Below are 21135 nucleotides of genomic sequence, written 5' to 3' on the forward strand. Positions count from 1 at the left end.
TCAAACCCAAATTAACCAAAACTTGGTCAATTTAATAACAAGACAGTTTACAATTCATACAAAATTGGGGAGCTTCTTGAACCAAACGTGGTTCAAAAGATCCAGTCGAGCCAAAAATAATTGGGTGTCGGTCAAAACTGAGGATGTCAACCTCTTCATCGCTTCTCAATAGCACGGAAACGGTATAAAGACTCTAAAACAAGCTATCTACATTTGGAACAGCATGAGCCTTCTTCAATATATTTCTGGTACTGAGGGGTTTTATAGTAGTGAAGAGCTGCCCAGAGTTCATCCATCAAGGAATCCATCTCTCGTAGCAGGTCATGAGGTCTACGAGGAATAATCTCCGATGTAGCCTCGTCCTCCATCTCAATAAAACAGTAATCCAACGTAGGTGTTTCATTACTTTCATGTCCTTCCATGGCTGGAAAATATCTCGCACAGGAGAGAGACTAGAAGAAAAGCAGCTGTGTCCAAACGTGTGCTCTTCACACTAACAAAAGGGAATCAAGTGCTGCGTGGAATCAAGGAAGAAGGCGAGTAGAGGACAGCAAGAAAGATGGCGGAATCTGATAGGCTGATCTCAGACGGAAAGAGGATGAGAAATTCGCCTTCATGCGCTGAAGTGCTGAAGTGAGAAAGAGAGAGAAATCCCGGGTATATAAATAGCCAGGAAGGGCCAGCAAAAGCTAGGCAAATTTAGGGTGGGTGCTTGATTTAGAGCAAGTGCTTTCCTTGCTAGAGAAAAACAAAAAAGCAACCTGCCTTTTTTTTTTAAAACCAAAAAACAGTCTCGCTTTTAATAGATCTAGTCCCGCTTTTCTCCAGCCAGCTAAAAACAGCCAAAACGCGCTAGATTTAGAGCAAGTGCTTTCCTTGCTAGAGAAAAACAAAATAGCAACCTGCTTTTTAACCAAAAAAACAGTCTCGCTTTTAATAGATCCTGTCCCGCTTTTCTCCAGCCAGCTAAAATAGCCAAAACACGCTAGATTTAGAGCAAGTGCTTTCCTTGCTAGAGAAAAACAAAAAAGCAACCTGCTTTTTAACCAAAAAAACAGTCTCGCTTTTAATAGATCCTGTCTCGCTTTTCTCCAGCCAACCAAAAATAGCCAAAACGCGCTAAAATCAGGCCATACGCTCCTTCCCAAAGCCAAGCGCTTGCCCCAATCATATCACCCTATCTCTAATGCCCGAATTTCCTAGACAAGCCATTTTCTAGGCTTATGAACTCTCTCTTTCCTCCTACTTCTGAAACTGCAGCAAAGCTAGGTCTCTAGGGTAGGAATCTCATCCTTGAAAACCCAGAGCGAATTCTTTCCCTAACCAGCCCACTCTCACACGTCCCCACACAACCAATCACATCAACAACCCAAGCGTGGGAAGTTATAGGTCAGAAACGATCCATCCTCATATCTCTTGATGAAAGCATCGAGTCTTCTCATCACCTACCCTTCTCAAGGAATCGTGATTTCCAAACACGTAGCAACCGAGAGAGATTCTTCCACAACTCTCCCAATCATGAGTGCACATCATCAGCCAACGATTCAGCCCATACATGAGCGGAAATTCAGATTTGCAAGAGCAATCTCAAAAAGCGTACCTGGAAGACATCTTTTTTGCATACCTCGCGTTGAATTCAATCGTGATAGGACGGCTCTGATACCAAATGACACGACCCCGCAGGCTCTGACCCTATCACTGACCTAGAATCTTGTCCTCGATACAACCAGAATCATAGCGCATGTGCCTCGATCCTCCCAACCACCCCCGAGCACGTGGGCTACAGCTCGACTCATCCATAGGCCCGTATCTAACCCAAGCATCCCATACCACCTGAGCCCATCTAGAGGACCTTCAATACACCACCTATGATCCGCCATGTAGATGGCCAAGGTCCCGGCCTGGGTCCAAGCCCCCTCCATGAGTTGAGGAGCGCTCAACTGATCTACACAATAGCACTGGCCCTCCCTCTATATAGAAGTAAACCCGCTATAGATAGCACAATGCTATGAATAGCTCCCTCCATATAAAGGGAGCACTATAAATGAATCAATCTCTATATACAGCAAACTCGGCTAAAAATAGCCATCCAGCCCTATGCTATCCCATAACCCACGTTAACCTGCTATCCAACCCTAGGTACACCAAGTACATGACAACCTGCTGCAGAGGTAGGCAACCGGTTGACCCGCACACTGGCTGGCTCGTTTGTTCGGAAGGTACACTATGCAGGCAGAGGTTTTTTTAAGGTCATTATGGTAGACGAGATTCACAGGCATATGTTTTTGGAACATTCGCCCCTCTTTTTTGGACAGCAAATGGTGCACGTTTTGCCATGGTCACCCGCAAGGGATTTTCAGGCTTTGATCCGACACCGATGTCCGGTCTGGGTTGAAGTTGTAGACTTCCGCAATGCATGGCTTCACTCTTGCCTAAAATTGCAGCAACTTTAGGCAAAGTGGTTTGCCCACCAAGGCCCAATGGCAAGTCAAATTGATTTTGCATTCTCTGGGATACTGATAATCCCACACCACAGTCTTATTCAGTCACGGTGAACAATGTTGACATGGAAAGTGCCTTTTATAAATTAAAATGGGGATTATTTGCAGGGGCTTGTTTTGATTGTAAGAAATTTGGGCACATGGGTTCGCAGTGTCCAATGTGTCAGCATAAAATGACTCCTGCCACTTTGCCTATTCCAATGCCCACTAAGGATGCTCCTGCCTCTATTGGGAATAAAAATAAAGATAATAGACAGTTTTTTGTGAATCAAGATAAAGGCAAAGCTCCAGAGGTTTCAAATGGGACTGTTTCTTCCCCTTCACCTCCTGCTATTCAACCCTCAGCAAAAGGACTGAAACCTCCAACTGATGGATGGCAAAGTCCAAGAAAAGTTATTTCTGTTCAACGACCTCCACCTCCTCGCACTTGGAATGGTGCATCTTCTAGTGGAAACTCCCCAGAGGTCAATTCAGGAATTGGGATTACATGGGCTGCAGTGACAGCTAGCACAACCCTCTTCCCTGAAGAAGAGGTTGCTGCTTTGCTGTCCACTCCTCAAGCGGATATTTCTTCTCAAGGAAGAGGCCCTGACCCTAAGGTAAAAATACCAGGTTGACATCCTGAAGGTTGCTGCTGTACATAGCTGTTATTCTCCTATAAATATATGTATATGACTGCTCATACCAAATGCTTTACACTTAATGTTCAAGGGATGTGTGTCAGTAGGAAATGGAAATCAGTGTGGCTGTATATCAATAGATTTCAGCCTGACATAGTGGCATTACAAGAACACAATCAACATGTCTATGCAGGAAAGACGGGTCAATACTGTGGCTATGATATCTTCTATGCTAGAGAGCATTCTTTCTCAGGTGTAGTCTTTCTGATCAAGCATGAGCTTCAGCCAGTTATTGCCTTAAATGACAACCAAGGCAGATGGATTATTCTTCAATGCATCATTCAAGGCAAGGTGTTTGATTTGCCTTTGTCTATCCACCTCAATCTTCTCGGGATAGCACTGCAATTTGGGATGCCATGCAACAATATCCATGGAGATATCATGCCTTTATATGTGGGGATTTCAATAATGCTCCGCAACAGGGTGACAATACATCAGGACATACTCATATGTTAACCCCTGAAAGGCATGCATGGTCTCAATTATTGATGCATCTTGATTTGGTTGATCTTTGGAAGGAATTGCAGCCTTTGTCACCAGGCTACACCTTCCAACATAATGCCCTTTCTTCTTATCAGGCACGTCTGGATCGCTAGTATAGTGTAGCTCCGCAACAAAATGATGATTTTACATGCAAAATGTGGATTGACTATGCCTTTGTGCATTCAGATCATGCACCTTTATGGTTGAGATTATCTTTTTATGATATGCCAGATGATAGACTGCCTCAAAGGCGACATTTGATTGTGAACAATAGCTATTTACAGCATGTTGTTTTCAAGGCCATGGTTACTGAAGCATCTCACTCTCTGTCTTCTCAAAGCCACTCTGATATTGATAATGCATGGGATTCTTTTATCTCCAAAATGCAAGTTGTAATTAGAGGTTATGGCAAGTCTTATATGAAGAATCTAAGGGAAACTGTTGCTCGGGCCAAATTGACTTGTCAAGACCTCACTGAACTCAGTCATCTTCGTCCATTGTCCTTGCATGAGCAAACAATGCTATGACAGGCTTAACATTGTCTTCAAATCAATGATCACAAGAAACTGGCTAAATGGGAGACTAGAGCAAGAAAAAGAGCTTTCACAGATAAAGGTTGCTCTTCCAAACAATTTTTTAAAAGCTTGCATCAGAAGAGATTAAAAACAAACATTTGCAAGGTGCTTCTGCCTGATGGTTCATGGACTGCATCACGGTCACAGCTTGCTTCTGTTTGTGTACATCATTTCTCTCAGCAGTTTGGTTCTGCAGATCCTCCCTCGCAACAGGTTTTGTCTGCAAGAAATTTACTTTTACAGCATGTTTCTCCTATCAATTCCACTACTCAAGCTTTGGAATTGGAGGAACCTTTTACTGAGAGGGAATTGTCCGATGCAATCGAATCAAGTGGTAGATGGAAATCTCCAGGATGGGATGGTCTTACAGTTGAGTTTTTTCTAAAATATTGGCCTCTTTTGAAGCATACATTGCTGCATATGGTGCAACCTCAGTCGTAAAATACAGCAAAGACACTCTCATTTCTTTATGCAATCACTAGCTCTCTCGTGGAACCTCACGCTCATAATTTACTGCAGAAACACCCATAAGAGCTCTCTCTCTCTCTCTCTCTCTCTCTCTCTCTACACACAGCTAGGGCCTAGGACAACATGTCGGACTGGACCCCCCCGAAGGTATTTTATTTCTTGAGGAGAAAATCTGTTACAAGAGTTCAGTGTAGAGCTGCCTGATACATGAAAATCCAAAACGTGAATGAATGAATCATTACATGAGCTCTCAGGCTCCCTTTCTTTGCAGGCAAAGTTGCACTAACTCTGTATGGGGGCCTATTGGGTGGCTCGCTAGCAGGCATTAACTCTATCTGATGATCTTCTGGTCTCTCTGGGGGTAACTCCCCTGGCAAAGCATCAGAAAAGCAATCTTTAAAACTTACAAGAAACTGAAACTTATCTTTCTCTGCATCATTCATTTCAGCATGCATATCATTCTCTTTTTCTTTTACAAAAACCATGTACGCGAAAATTGCAGACTTTATTGCTTTACCACATGTAACATCAAATACAATGGGGATAGTCTCCCCTTTATTCCTTGCAACTAAACGCTAGTTTTTCCCCCTATGGATAAAACTCAGCACCCTCTCAGGGTATTCTATCGTCACTTCCTTTCTATGGAACCACGGTGTACCAAGTACAACATCATGCTGCTTCAGAGGAGAGATTAAAAAGTCCTCCTGATCTACATAGTTCTGCACATGGACACGAAGCTTTCCAATCAAAGGAGTAACTTGCACTGGATTCCCTTGACACATTTGATCAGCATCAAGAGCTCTGCCTAGCTCTTCAGTTTTTATCCCTAATCTCAAGGCTAAATCTTCAGATATGAAATTGTCTGTAGACCCTGGATCAAATAAGATTAATGCTTGCTGATCTCTTATCTTTCCCCATGATAGCAAAAGCTCTTTTTCTTTTGGGTTTGAGGTACTCCCCAAAACATCTGGGACTGCTCCCACCATTGGCTTCGGTGGTACTTGTGGCTTTTTCTGCTCCTTAGAACCCGAAGGCTTCTCAGGGCACTAGGCAGCCATATGTCCCTCTTTCACACACTTAAAGCATTTCCCATCTCTGCGAAACTCAGCTATCTGTTCAAGAGTGAATGGGGATTTGCCTTTATAAGTCTTTGAAAACTGAGTACCCCTCAGCTTCTGAGGCTGAAACCCTTTCTTTTCTGATCCGCTCTCTTCTATTACATCTTGATACGTGGTGTTCAAAAAATGGCAAGAAAAGTCTCAGATTACTCTCTATGCATCGTCTCTGCCCTCCAAAGATGCATGGGGGACTGAACATTCTCAATATTCAAATGCATATACTTACTCACAGGGGGAAAATGATGTTGCAGTTTATGCAAGGGGATCAGCCTTGGGCTTTCATGATCCGCTCTCTTCTATTACATCTTGATACTTCTGCTTTTGGGCATTGGCAGCCTACACAGTGGGATTTCCTATTTGGCTCTATTCAAGGCAAGATCAGAGACAACCCTTTTGTCTCTCGTTTGCTTCTTGATTGGAAGCATATTTTATCCCACTTGGAATGGAATGGCAAGGACTCTTTGTCGGGAAATTCTTTGCGGGCTGAGAATATTTATTGGTCCAAAGCATTTTACCCTCCTTTGGCCATACAAGAACCTAGGCGTTCTTATTTTCTCTCTTTCAAAGGCATTTCTTCTGTGGTGGATATACTTCAGGATGATGGCACTCTTTTATCTTGTTCTATGGCTGCTAGCAAATAGGGATTGAAAGCTCATTATCGTCCTTTATGGCATCAAATTTCAGAAATGCTCCGACTGTTCTTGCTAGTACCTCGTTTGGAACTTAAGAATAGGCTAGAGGATTGGACTCTACATTCTTCTTCCTCTTCAGCCCGTCCTTTGCAGCTTTCACTGAAACGAACCTGTTTCTATCTCTCTCCTATTGCATCTCAAATCACGGGCGTTAGCATATCGTTTTTCCTCCCAACCTTGCTCTCATGGATCGCATCTCATCCAATACGTCATTTCTTTGTCTCATGCCGATCCACAAAACCCACAACTCCCTAGATGGTTCCCTTTTGCCACATGTCATCATTTTAGCCCTTTTTACTTGGTACACCAATTACCCCTCTCTTGGGGCACAATTAAACCATTTGCCCCTTGGCATTATTACATATTTAGGTGCACCTAGGCCTTAGCACTCAAAACCACCTAGTCAATGCCATTTCGCCCTCACCTAAAACCTTGGCAGTTACTTCTCTTGACCATTTTATTTACGCACATTAAATATTACAGAAGTCGGTCATCTAAGAGAAAATGTCCACCGATCTTTCCGAGGTCATGCTATCTCGGCTAGAGTATAACATTCCTTCCCTCTTCAAGCATCAGCGTCCTCGATGATGAAATCTGGGAACACTCTCCGTAACTGGTATACGGATATCCAGGTAGCTTCCGATAGAGGCTGACCATGCCATGCAACCAACACCGTGGGTATCTTTCGATTTCGTATTTGCATTGTTCCTCGGTCCAGGATTCTTGTTGGTTTGCGCCTTGCATTATCCTGTATCTCCTGAAACAAAACCACACCTTCGATTAGTGAGTCACCAGTGTGCAAAAATTTCTTTAAACGAGAAACATGAAACACTAGGTGCACCTTACATCCCGGTGGTAATTCTAATTTATAGGCTACCTTGCCTATTCTATTTATAATTAACCACGGTCCACAATATCGAGGTGATGACTTAGCACACTCTCCTGAAGTCAACGACTTCGAGTGCGAAGGAACTCTGAGAAAAACTTTTTCTCCTTCTTTAAATACTCTTATAGACCGGTTTTCATCCGCATACACCTTAGCTCTATCCCTAGCCTGGCGGATATAAGCTCTCGCAAGTGCTGGCATCTCCCGCATCTGAACCACAAAGTTCGCGACACTAGGCACTTTCTGAGGTACTCCAACTATAGTTGGATTTGCTGGTCTATAACAATAGTTCAGCTCAAACGGACTAAACTCTGTAGAGAAATGTTTTCTATCATTGTAGGCAAACTCCAACAATGGCAACCACTTGTCCCATGTATGTTGCCTCAATGACACATATGCCCTCAGCATATCCTCTAAGGTCTGGTTGACTCTCTCCGTTTGACCATCCGTCTCAGAATGATCCCCACTACTCATTCCCAACTCAGTCCTTAGTGTCTCAAATACCGCTGTCCAAAAATGACCGGTAAATCTGACATCTCTGTCTGACACTATGGATCTAGGTAATCCATGCAGACGAAATATATGTCTAATAAACAAATCCGCTACTTGCGGGGCACTAACAGACTCTCTAGTCGGAATGAAGTGAGCCATCTTGGTTAGATGATCAACCACCACAAGGATAGAATCATACCCTCCTTGTGTTGTAGGCAGCCCTACAATAAAGTCCATGGAAATGCTCTTCCACTTACTGAGTGGTATCTCTAAGGGCTGTAAAAGTCCGGGTGGCTTCACCCGCTCAGCCTTACTTACCTGACACGAAAAACGCCATGTCACATACTCATGAATATGCTTTTTCATCTTTGGCCAAAAGAAATCTCGCTTCACGAGATCATATGTCATCTCGACCCCTGGGTGTCCCGCACACGGGCTATCATGGCACTGTCGAATGACTCTCTGCTTCAGATCATTCTGACTAGGTACTACAACCTTGCCATTTCTTTCTAGCATACTATCCCTTATGGTATATCTTGCATAAGTTTGGCCTTTCCTGGATGCCAAGTCATCCTTTTCATTTTCCCCGGGTTTTAACACATGAGCTTTAGGCCATAAGCTTTGGACAAACTCGTCCACCTTTTGAGTTTCTCTGATCTCGGTCATTAGAGCACTCTCTAATACCGTGAAACTCAGGTTGTGCATAATGCGAGACAACGCATCAGCAACCTTATTATCTTTTCCTCTTCGGTACCGAATTGTTAAATTAAACTCCTGCATGAGCTCTGCCCACCTAGCTTGGCGGCCCCTCAAGTCAGGCTGTTTACAAAAATGTTTCAGAGTATCATGATCCACATCCACATAAAACTCTAAACCATACAAATAATGCCTCCATGTTTTCAAAGCATGGATGACAACATACAATTCCAATTCATGAGTTGGCCAATTCCTTTGAGAGGGAGAAAGCTTCTTGCTTTCAAAGGCTACTGGCCTTCCCTCTTGAAGGAGAACTGCTCCTACCGCAATGCCACTTGCATCGGTTTCCAGGAACAACGGTTTCTGGGGATCAACTATTTTTAATGCCGGTCCTGTGACCACAGCCTGTTTTATGGTGTTAAAACTTTCTTGTTAATTCTGTCCCCAAATAAAAGGTACTTTATCTGAGGTCAGATCAGTCAATGGCAATACTATTTCGGAATATCCTTTGATATGCCTTCTATAAAACTGGACAAATCCCAAGAATGAGTCTGGCAGTAATCATAGAAGAAGAAGAAGAAGAAGAATATATTATCGTCCTCTGAAGACCAAAAAATCGGCCTATGGGACCTGAGCAATACAAAATCCTCATACACAAAGACTCCTCCCTTGGAGGGGAGGGTATTAAGAGAAACTACCTTTATGTCTTAGGTGAGTTCCTGTGCTTGAAAAGCTTATAGACAAACGTTCCTAAAGCTAAGGGTGACCCGCTATGTAGCATATCAGCCAGTCTGTTATGTACCTCGAGAAGAGAGCTAAATGCTTTCCGTATGTGAGCATAGTAAGGGCATATCATTACCATGTGTTCTTCAGTTTCTGCCATTCCCTGGTCACATAATTGGCATATTCTGCTCTCTTTTGGCATATCTTTCCATCCTCCTATTTCACTCTGCAGCTGGTGTGATCGGGTGCGAAGTGAGGCTTATGTATTGCCATAGGTGTGCAAATGTACTTCTGCGTGGCTGTTTCTCTTCCTGTATAAGTAGCCCAATATTCGGGGTTAATAAATGTACGGTAGCACTCAAACTTATCTCTGTTTTCAGCTGTTTGCCATTTCCTGTGTAGTGCATTCAGCAGGTCATGATGAAAGGCATCCTCATCTACCTCCTCTGGAGAGTAGTCCAAGTACCTCTCTACCTCCCATTTTTGGAACCATTTTTTTTTAATCTAGTGCCCATCCAGATGCCAAAATCTTACCCTTATTCATCTTTTGGGACTTTTGACTTTCTACCCATGCCCTCTTTGGCAGCCTTTCATTATTCATGCGCTTGACCTTTGTGATGTATCTGAGTACTCTCTTCAAGGCATGCAACTCTATGGGTATGCATCCTGCCTCTAGGAGTAGGAGAGAGTAGGGTGTGGATGCCAAGGTGTCTTCTAATGAAAGATTTCTGCATTTTTTCTACATCATTCCATTTTGATGATGGTATACTCCCCCCCCACACCTCTACCCCATAGAGCACTGTTTGTACCACATATGCCCCAAAAATCATGTTTCGTACTTGCCACCTTCTTGTGTTGGTATTGCTGCAGTCATTTTCAAATTGATAATACTTTCCCCATCCTGCATCAATTCTCCGTTGCACACAGCTGCTCCATTTGTTATTGGCTGGAATTTCAATGCCTAAGTATTTGAATGAGTGCACTGTATCAACAAGTTGACCCATATATGAGATTGAAGGGGGATTACTTGGCTGTATAGTCTTGACTATCATGAGTTTAGTTTTGGAAACATTCACAGCCAGCCCACTTTCCGAACAGAACATGCTGAGGATATCCATCAGTTGTTGCATCTTACCCTCACTATTGGTGAAAACAACCACATCATCCGCATAAAGAAGCAAGTGAATCTCAAAATCTGCTAGGTAGAGGCTGGACAACCCTCTTTTACCTGCTTCTGTGTGCATCAGTTCCTCAAGTCTATCAATGCATAAACCAAACAAGGTGGGTGAGAGTGGGCATCCTTGTTTGACCCCCATATTGCTATAAAATTCTTGTGACATCCCATCCTTACATTTTAATTGACATTTTACTTTCTCATAAAGTCTAAAGACAGCAAACCTTATTTCCTGAGGCACTTCTATGCATTCCATTCTCTCCCATAGCACATCCCTAGGCACCGTATCGAATGCCTTCTTAAAATCAATGAAGCAACAAAAGAGTGCCTTCCCTTTTTCCCCTTAAGGCGGCTGTCCTCCATCAACACTCGGAGAGTAACTAGATGATCCACAGTGGAGTCTTTGGGCCTGAAACCCGCTTGTCCCATTGCCCTCTTCCTTTCTTTCTCTGCCCAAGCACTCAGCTTTGCCTCTACTATTGTACTATATAGCCTGGCTAGAGTAGAGCATACCATAATGGTTCTGTAGTTTGACACTTGATTGCGGTCACCTCCCTTGTAAATTGGCTTGATCCAGTTCTCTTGCCAATCGGTTGGGAAACCATACACGAATGCTTGGTTTAGTGCCATTACTATGTGCCTTTGCGTGTGTTCATTGGACCACTTAATGAGTTCTGCTGTGAGGTGTATAGTGTCTGCTGCCTTCCCATTTTCCATTTTCTTTAGGCCATCTTGCACATCTTCCAATGAGAAAATACCTTGAGTATTACCACTGAGAGACATGCTCGCCATGGGCCGAGCCTTGGGATGCATGTAGAGTTGTTGAACATACTCAAGCATCTCTATTTCTGTAAAATCTCCCATGATGTCATTTGGCCTTTGTTTAACTCCTTTCCATGCTCTTCTAGGGTTCTTGACAATATCAATTGCATCTGACCATTCCTTTTTCTCAATATAAACACGCCTCTTTTTACATGTGAGAGCATGGAACTGCTTCTCGGCTGCTCTTCTTTCATCTCCCATTGGAATCCCCTTTAGTGCACTCCTAACTGCCTTGCATTCAGTATCAAACCAGTCATTACATGGCAGCCCTTTCTTACGCTCTTTACTGTTCTTTTTGCACCCTAAAACTGTCTTAGCTGTGGTGAGAATGGCATTCTTCAATTGTGCCCAACCAAATTTCTGTTTTCTCAGCAGACATGCTTCTAAACTTTCAGCATATTCCACCTTTTTTGCCTCGTTCACCTGATAGCCACACTCAGCTGCTTTATGCTCCTCCAAAATTGCCTTGGCCAGCAATATATTAAGCTCTACATAGAGTGGTATGTGATCCGAATCAAGAGATTTCGGGCCAAGTGAGAAATTGTGTATAAGATTGCAAGCTTCCAGATGAATCAATGCATAGTCAATTACACTAGCCCCCCCACTGGCACGGAAACAAGTAGGGGAATTAGATTTTGGGAAAAGGGCTGTGCCATTTACCACCAACATGTGCATACCATTCATCAAATGCTCCAACGTTGTACCATGTGCATTCACCACTTTATCCTTCGAGCATCTACACCAGCTGGGGTCAATGTCTATCTCATGCTCCTTTATGTATTCTTGCTGTGTGGGATATTGAAATTGTGAGTCTCCTATGCGTGCATTTAGGTCCCCAATAAGCATAACATTTCCTTGTTTGCTGAACATAGCAATATCTAAGCATAGGTCCCCAAATGGCTGGGATGGGTCAAGCTCATGCCTCTAGTAGAAGGGGGATTCTCTATGAGGAATGTAGCATCCTGCAATATACAATGGTAAAGGGCTTCCTTTTACCATAACCCATATGTAGCGCTTATGGATGTCATCTTTGACCATAGAGATCTTGTCGTGTATATGGTCTTTGTATATGTATGCTACCCCTCCCTGCCCTCGTAGGCCTGATTGCTTTTGCCAGACGGAGTGCACCAAATAGCCATCCATTTTAGGAATCCTGCGTATATCCCTTTCCCAAGTCTCTGCAAGAAAGATAATGTCTGCATCATGTAGCACTTCATTCAAACCAGCTCCTTTATGCCAAGGAAAGCCTCTACAATTCCAAAACATGACTTTCAGCTTCTTCTAAGTCCCATAGGCCTCGCGTTCCTATTGAGCTTGTTCAACTCCTTGCTCTCTTTTTTTGACTCGGGTCTCATACATACGTCTCCTTTCTTCTTGTTGCATAGGGGTGCGGTCTTCTGTCACATAGAAGGTGTTCCTTTTAAATAAATCCTGCTGCTGTCCAAGATGATTTCTCTCTTACGTGTGTCAAGCATTGTGCAAACAATTGCCCGATGACTTGAATTTTCATCCCTCTTTCTTCCTACCCGGTGTGCCCCAAAGACCACAACCTCTTGCATGGCAAAGTGCTCAGCAAAAAAGTCTTCTATGTCCTTTGCAAGTGAGAGAGGTGTTTCTTTTTCTTTTTCAGATAGACCCCGTAAGACAATATTTTGTGACCTTTTTTCTCTCTCTTTGTACTCATTGGCATCTATCCCTTCTTCTATTTTTTTTCCCTTTTCTATGTGTGCATTTGTCTGAGCATGCCCATTTACTACCTTATTTGCCCATGTCCCCGAGGTGCCTATATCTTGCTTGCAATCTAATTGAGGCTGTTGCGTCATATTTGCCCTCATTTTTTCCAAGATCTGTTTCATTTCAGCAACTTTCTCCTCTTGGATAACAGTCTTTTGCTCCAAGCTGGCTATGGAGCTCTCTTGCATGGCCACACTTTGCTCCAAATCTGCATTTTTGTATTCTAGATGTTGGCATTTCAGTGAAAGCTGATGTATCTCCTGCTGTTGGCGGTCCATTGTGCCTTGCAAAGCTGTCAAAAATGTCCAGATTCCAGTTTAATTAGAGAAAGTGTCTGCTGTGTCACCTTGAACTGACATGAATGGAGCTGTTAGAATGTTCCCTTGTGCATTCTGCATCGCAGCAATGGGAGTGTTAACTGATAATGCAAGATGGGATCCTTTTTCATATAGATCAAGCTGAAAAAGACCCTGATACAAAGTGCCAAACAACATCAAAGCATAGTCATTCTCTTTGTCTCTGACTGCACACTTGTCATCATAAAAAACAACCTGAAATCCTCCTCTATGGAGTGAGGACATTGAAAGCAAATTCTTCTTTATCCCTAGCACATAGAGAACATATGAAATTCTGAAATTTGTGCCATCAGTGGATGTGACAATAATGTCTCCCACTCCACACACTGAATAAGAAGAGTTATTCGCACAAGTTACCTTCTTTTTAGTGGGTGGAGAATGCAGAGATACAAACAGACTCTTCTTGGAAGTGATGTGCTTTGAAGCACCACTGTCAAAATACCAAGTATGAAGTGTCTCATCGACGCTAATAAAAGAGCATGCATCCTTTGAAGGATCATAACTGCAAGTCAAGAAAGCATATGGGTCATCATTATCAGTGGCTGTAATATCAGAACCACCCACTGAAAAATCTGAAGTGCAAGATAGAAAGGCATAGTGCTCTTCAACAAAGTTGGCTGCAACATCTCCTTCATCATGAGAATGTGGAACTGATGCATCTGACACAACCATACCGGAATCCCTTTTCTTCTCTTTGGCTATGCGCTTCTTGCACTCTCCAATATAATGACCTGGCTTCTTGCAACAATGACATATGCCTTTCTTTTTCTGCTTATTTGTATCACCCTTTGCCTTATACGAAGGCTGTCCAGAGTCAGCTTTATGCTGATGCGTGGGCTGATTGGCATGTGGCTTTTGCTGCCCTTTACCCTTGGACTTGAACTTGGAGAGCATAGCATGCTCGCCAGCCCGGGTTGCCATATTTCTGCGAGTTTGTTCCTCCTGCAACAGAAGTCCTACCAACTCATGAAAAGAGAGAGGATTGCTGCCCCCCCCTCAATGACAAATTCAGCGAGATGTGGAAACCGAGATAGGACTCAGGAAGAGAGTTCAGAGTAGTGGTGATCATCTCTGAATCTGAAATGACTTCATCAATATTCAGCAATTGTTCCCTAAGGTCCTGAAGCTTTGTGAGGTGAAAATTCATGGAATCTTCCTCCTCCATATGCGTATCGGAAAGTTCTCGCTTCAAAAAGGAAACCCTGGCATCATTTCTTGCTGCAAACATACTCTCTAGTATCTCCCAAGCTGCCATAGATGTCTTGCATGACCAAATATGAGGTATAATGAACCTCTTGACAGAAAGAGAAATTACTGAAAGAGCTTGTGCATCTCTAGAGTCCCATCTTTTTTACTCTGCTGTGGGAGCTCCTGGAGCAACTGCTCCAACTACTTGTGCTGCATTTGTACCTTTACCCCTACCTCCAGCTGTAGGAGTGACACGTGTAGTCGCTGTATCTGGTCTTGCTTCATCTCCACTGACATAATCCCAAAGATGTCTGCCAGTCAAGATATTGCAAACCATGAAACTCCACAAGGAGTAGTTGGTGCCATCCAACTTATCCTCCTTAAAGCCTAGGCATGAGTTACTGCATGAATTGGTTTCTAGTCCTACAAAACCTCATCTGTAAGTAGTTGCAAACAGAACTAGCATACCTATCTTCAAGTGAATCTCATACTTCTCTACTTAATGGTCATAAGCCAATGAAAATAAGTAGCTTATAAAAGGTTCAGAAAATGCACTGGAAGAAACACTAGTTGGACACTTACCCATCTCATGATAACACACTGAAGTATACTTGCCAAAAGGGTGTGGGGGTTAAAGGTCACTGTGCCTTTACCTCGGTTATGTACAATACTCAAACACATATATAAATGAATGAAAAAGAAGATTAGGGTGGTTCTGCACCCACCAAAACTTGTGGCTCTCTGTCTCTCTCTCTCCTTCTTCCGTTCTTAAGCATGAAAATACTTAAGCTTTGCAATCTACAATGAGAAAATCTTGAAACATGCAAATTATCATTATCTTTCTTAAATCCATGTTCTTAAGAGCATACCTCAGTGGAGTATCCTTCCTATACAAGAGATTAACCTTTGATCCCATTCCATTATAGATACCAGCAAACTCAACACCAATATAGCTGTTGTAAAAAAACACTAATGTTAGTGTCAAGAAACTATGAAACATAATTGGCCTCATCAAAATTACAATCCATCTTTAAAAAAGAGTATCCAATAAATTGCTCATACCCGCCACCAACAATCACTGCTCGCTTGGGAAATTCTTCCAAGCTTAACGCCTCATCAGAGGTGATTGCCAGCTCCTGATTCATAAGCAGTGAAACACTTACATCACAATCTTCATGTTTTTCAAACACCAAGCGAAAGCTTGGTTTCAGATTATGAAGTGTATGGAGAGCTCGCAAACACAAAGCAGACTTAAGCAGCAGATCAAGCACTGAACAATTAGGATGATGAATCCAGCATCAATTATCATTAACCATATAACACACATTTCCAGGTTTTAAGATAATTCTCCAGAGTCATATGAAGGATATAGCTCTCCAAGACTAGCAAACAAACTGGCATGTTTAAACCACGCATTTATTCATAAAGGGAAAACATACCCTGTCCGTTTTCTTGATTTTAAAAACAAAACACTTGTTTGCTTCAGTTTGCTTCCACGTGTGCGCCTTGCTTTGTTACCACCTCCACCATACCCGTTGGAATCCATACACAAAGCCCTCTCAAAAGCAGCCCACGTTGATTATCAACACATCCAAAACTACCAACGAGTAAGACTTCATGCAGTCCCTACTTTCTTCATTCGCTCTGTCTGTTCAAGGTATGAATGTACAATGTGTCCACTCTAAGGGCTCACGTCATACATGTTATTTTGGCCAGGCATATCGACATCTTTGAAAATTTATCTTTCCTCCATATTTGGCTATGAGCACCACCATAAATGAGCCACCAGTTTGCTCAACTATGAGCAGGTCTGCATATTTGTTTTGGTCAGCCAATCTTTGAATAATTGGCTAACTCATATCACTGATTTGTCTTGGAAGTTTAAAAAATGCCCACCGCACCTCATGCACAATTGTCTTCCACTCCTCATGCACAAATTGTCTTCATGTGCTGATGCACACTGTCACACAGTATCAGAGCGGCAGGTGGCCTCATAAAAGCTGCAACCAGTAAAGGTTGGAAGGATGTTTGTTAACATCAATGAGGGGAGCATCCAAAGCAGGAAACCTCATGCCAGAGGCAGTCTGCACAGTTCCCCAAGCCAATGAGGATACCAGGCTATGTACAGATGTGCTTTTCAATGCAAAACAATTTCCATTTTCACATAGGATTTCATGGACAAGCCCATTTCTGGGCTATACATAATATGGGGGACGAACATGTAATGAGTTCGATCACCAGCTCACTAGCTTAGAAATCCACTGTAAAGATTATCATCTACTAACTTCTCTGAAACAATTATTCGGTACTTGCAAGAGCTTGCAAAATTCACACTCAAACATGGTCCCTAACGGGATCTCCCTGCCACCCTCCTCCTGTTCCCCTCTCCCCACACCTCAGCACGCCACGCATCCCATTGCCCCCCGGCCTACTCGCACTCCCCCCAGTCCGTTCTACTTCTCTCCAACCCCAGTGTGAGTAGCAACCCCCCAACCCCAGTTTTTCAGTGCGGCTTGATCCTGTGTCTATTCGCGGCCCAAGCACGCCCATTTCTCCGCCGAGGCAGTCAATAGAGCGAGCGAGAAAAAGCGAGCGACAATTAGTTGAAGTGATTGAAAAATCAAGCAAGCAAAGAAAAAATCTGAGTTTTTTATAAAATAATTGCTTGAAGTATAAAGTATTCAAAAGAGTGGTTATGTGTCACATTTCTTGGAATTGAGTAGTCTAAAGTTAAGGACTATTGTAACATGATCCCATTTGGGTTTAGCAATTATCTTGGGGGTTACTAATAAACATGTAACATAGCACTTTAGTGCATTGAGAGTATTTTTTAGTGCGCGGACTTACATGTTGTTTGTGTGCATGAGGGGATTTATAAAATAGCAACTTAATGTAATTTATATATGTAGAGTTTTAAAATGCAAACACATACATGGGTTCAACCATTTACATAAGAAAATGTAAAATTGCAAGAATAGGGGTAATTTTTAATACATGCTTGCTTGCACATGCTTTATGGGTTTATGAAGAGTGATCCCCAGAGTGCAATTAAAAGGTAAAGGATGTTAAATTTTGGTTTTTTTTTTGCCAAAATAGACAGTGTCTTCTCGCTCTCCATTATGGAAAACCTTGCTTTAAACTTGGTGCGAAAAATTGGACAGAATTTCACAAAACTCATATTCTGATGCACACAATTTTGTTAGATGGTGCAAAAAGGCATGATATTGATCTAAATCATGCCTTGTCATTTGATTTGATATGTCACATTATGCCATTTATATTTGACAATAAAAAGATGTAGGGATGTTAAAAACTCATCTTTTGGGCCAAAAAAATCATATGTTGACATCTTGCAAAAATACATGAATGTGAAAATTATCATGTCTTTGTGCACCATCTAGTAAAATTTAATGCACCAAAATATGAATTTGTGGTTAATTTCTTGCATTGGTTAGATTAGTGGGAGGTAAGAATAAATCATTAGGGAAGGATATTTTTGCAGTAACAAAGAAACATGGGTTTCATTCCAAGAGTGAACAGAGTTAAAAAAGCTAAGCATTTACATATGCATGGAATCTAGACTAGTCCTTGGAAACACCCCATCTGTGTGGTAGGTTGCATTGATGATCTCAATTACTCTAGTGAAAAGAGAGAACTTGATTGCAGTTACTGTAGGGTTTGTCTTTAATACAAACAATGAATTGGAAATTGAACATACAAACTATCTCATGGATGATGTGAAATTAGTGTTAGTGGCTATAAAGTTATATGCATATTTAACCTTCTAGCATTGAGGAAACATATGGACTTTTGAATAAGTTATTATTTTTTGCTACTGAAATGGGGGATTTATAAATCTTTTATTGTTTTTTATTGCTCGCTGTTTTTGGCTCGCTTGCTTTTTGTCGCTCGCCTTTTGGTAATCCTCTCCCCCCTCCCCCCCCCCCCCAACATTGGACGCCATCTTCAAATCGAGGCAACCACCTCGACCCTCTTGAGAGAGCACCACGGGGTCAAGCAGTAAGTGCCATAGGAGCTCATCGCCAGATTTTGGTCACATTTATGGACCAGCATCCATACCCGGAAGGTTCTGTACTTCCTCTGGATGGTGGCCCAAGGGGAGTCACCCATCGGCCCATGGTTGGAGATGATGCGCGTGGATGGGAGAGGCCTCCCTTGTGAGGATAGAGACCTCGAGACGATCCCACATGGCATGTGGAGCTGTCCCGCAGCACAAAGGAGCCTCCCTCTGGAAGCCTGGCTGACAGAGGGAGGCTCGACACAGTTATACCAGCCTACAAGATCCAGGGGTAGAGCCTCCAGATTGAGATTCAAGACATGACTCCTCCCTCTTGTCAGCAGCGGTACCCTCTCCAGAGGACAGTGTGTGGGAAACAGTGTCCTGCATCACGCCTAGAACAGTTGGGTCGCCCATTGCACTCTAGTGATGTGGCCAGCAAGCCACCCCGTTGATATCTGGCAGGATATCTACACCTTGTGCGCCATATAGGAGGAAGGGACGATAGGATCCATAGTTTTTCCATACCCGTACGGTAAAGATACCTAACGTATGCAAACGTTTGAAAAAAAGACGTGACCTCTTTTTTGGGGGGCCAAATGCCCTTGTTTTGACTTCTCACTTCTTCCGCGCTGTTCGTGGATCCTTTTGCACACGAAAAGCCATGGACCAGTCAGACATCTAGAGACTTTCGCACTCGAAGAACCTTTTGCAGCCAGCCATCTGGAGACTAGAAGTTTGCACAGGCTTCTAATGCTGTGCCTTCAGTCCCCTGGAGTGTCTCCAGTACCCTGTTGGATCTACATTGAAGATTCTCTAATCTGTTTATGGCTTTAGATATATATTTGGAATGCGTAAGTAGTTGAAACTTGAAACTTGAACTTGTTAATAAAATTTCCTATACCTTATATTTTGAAAGTATGAAAACTTAGGGCCACGTATGGTCCAGCCAGGGGCATTTTTCCATACTGCCATAAGCCCATATCCATATGCCGTATCGAAACGTAAGGAAAAAACTATGACAGGATGTCAAGCCACCGCCAAGAAGCACGGACGTTCCTGCAACGCTTAATGAAACCGGCCTCTAATCACTCAGAGTGCAGTGGAACTAAACCTTTAATCACTTCAGCACTTATTTACAGCTCACAAAGCATATATCACAACCATTAACCATTGCATGATCACCATTTGGCATTTACCCATTTGTTCACAAACAAAACCACTGAAAAAGGGATGGAGGCTAGAATGCCCCTGCTCAACAGACATAGACAAGTGCACCCGATTGGCCCCCAAACACCGTGGCGCCCCTTTCGGTATTTCTTTATATTTCACAATGAAATGATTACAAGTTGCATCTGGGAGACCTTCCCTGCAACTGAGCACGCAACCCCAATTCACTAAGCCTTCGCAAGGCTTTCAAGCATAGAACACCATCACATAAGTGCACTTAACCCATAGGCTCAACCCAAAGGCATTCTCTTTTCCGAGTGCAATTCCATTGGCTGTCCATATGCAATCACACTGCACCCTAGCTGCACTCTCTTTGAGTGGTTTCCAGATGGCATTCACAAAGCTTTTCAAAGCTCCAAAATAAAATCAGCAAAGTACCCAACCAAAGAATGACTCATGTAGCACTGCCTGGGCACCTGTGAGCCAAGAAAGAGACGGCACACGAGGCCAACCAATAGCTTATGGCAAAAAGAAATTGCAGTAGCAAAATCACAACTCACCAAGCCCTGAAAACTCGAACCAAGTCCTCAATCGCCAAGAGGACATAGTAGCCAATGCCCAATTGCATTCTCAACCAAAGAGGAGTGCAAAGGCATGAAGAAAGAGCATTTACAAGAGCCGACCAGCAAGAATTCCACTGAAAATGCGAAAAGAAGCACTTCTGTCGCGAAGGAGTGGGAGTTCTTGGGCTCAGAAGAAGCGTGCTTCAGAGAGGAATGCATTGAGAAGGTTTTGGAGAAGTTTCATCACCGGAAAGTTCTCCAAAACTGAGAAAAACCAGTCAACCAGCGCGTGGGACCACTCGAAATTCAACAGAAAGCTGTAGCTTTGCAAGAGGAGAGACCCAAGAGGCGGTAGAAGCAAAAAGGTCCAGAAAAAGCCACTTTTGCAAATTCGACCAGCAAAAGAAGTGCTCAGCTCTGCCCGTTCTACCAAACGCACGGAGGGAAAAGCATATCACTACGAAGGGAAGGCAGAGGGGAAGCCATCGGGCCAAACGGAAGTCGAGGAATCCAAACAGGTGAGGAGTTATGAAGTAAAACGGTAAAACGGAATTCAACTGAAGGAGGCTGAAAAACCAGTCCAAAATCTCAACAAAGGGAGAAGATGAGAGAGAAAACCACACATGTGAAGTTTAGAAGGCCCAGGAAGGTCCAGGAATGGCAAAGGAGCATGTAGAAGGCACTAGAGCCACCTCGAACTCTAGGGGGGCCACTGAAGGTACATGGCCCTCTAGGGGGCCCATTAAAAATGCCACATCATCATTTCCCAACAACCACTCTTTTAATTCCTTGGAAT

General features: G+C 43.0%; 1 protein-coding gene across 1 annotated transcript in view; it reads right to left on the reverse strand.

The window, feature by feature from the left end:
• The window catches only part of LOC147893134 (glutathione-disulfide reductase), a 147235-nt gene that overhangs the window by 72410 nt on the left and 53690 nt on the right, over nucleotides 1-21135 (reverse strand). Inside the window, exons 6-7 of the mRNA XM_087387095.1 lie at nucleotides 15651-15724; nucleotides 15458-15541 (exon numbers count right to left, since the gene is read on the reverse strand). Of these exons, the coding sequence (XP_087243221.1) occupies nucleotides 15458-15541; nucleotides 15651-15724 (158 nt within the window). The remainder of the gene's footprint in view (nucleotides 1-15457; nucleotides 15542-15650; nucleotides 15725-21135) is intronic.

The sequence above is a fragment of the Dipteris shenzhenensis genome, chromosome 16 (assembly GCF_047967505.1).
Source record: "Dipteris shenzhenensis isolate YYH24624 ecotype China chromosome 16, Dip_SZ_1.0, whole genome shotgun sequence".
Lineage (NCBI taxonomy): Eukaryota > Viridiplantae > Streptophyta > Polypodiopsida > Gleicheniales > Dipteridaceae > Dipteris > Dipteris shenzhenensis.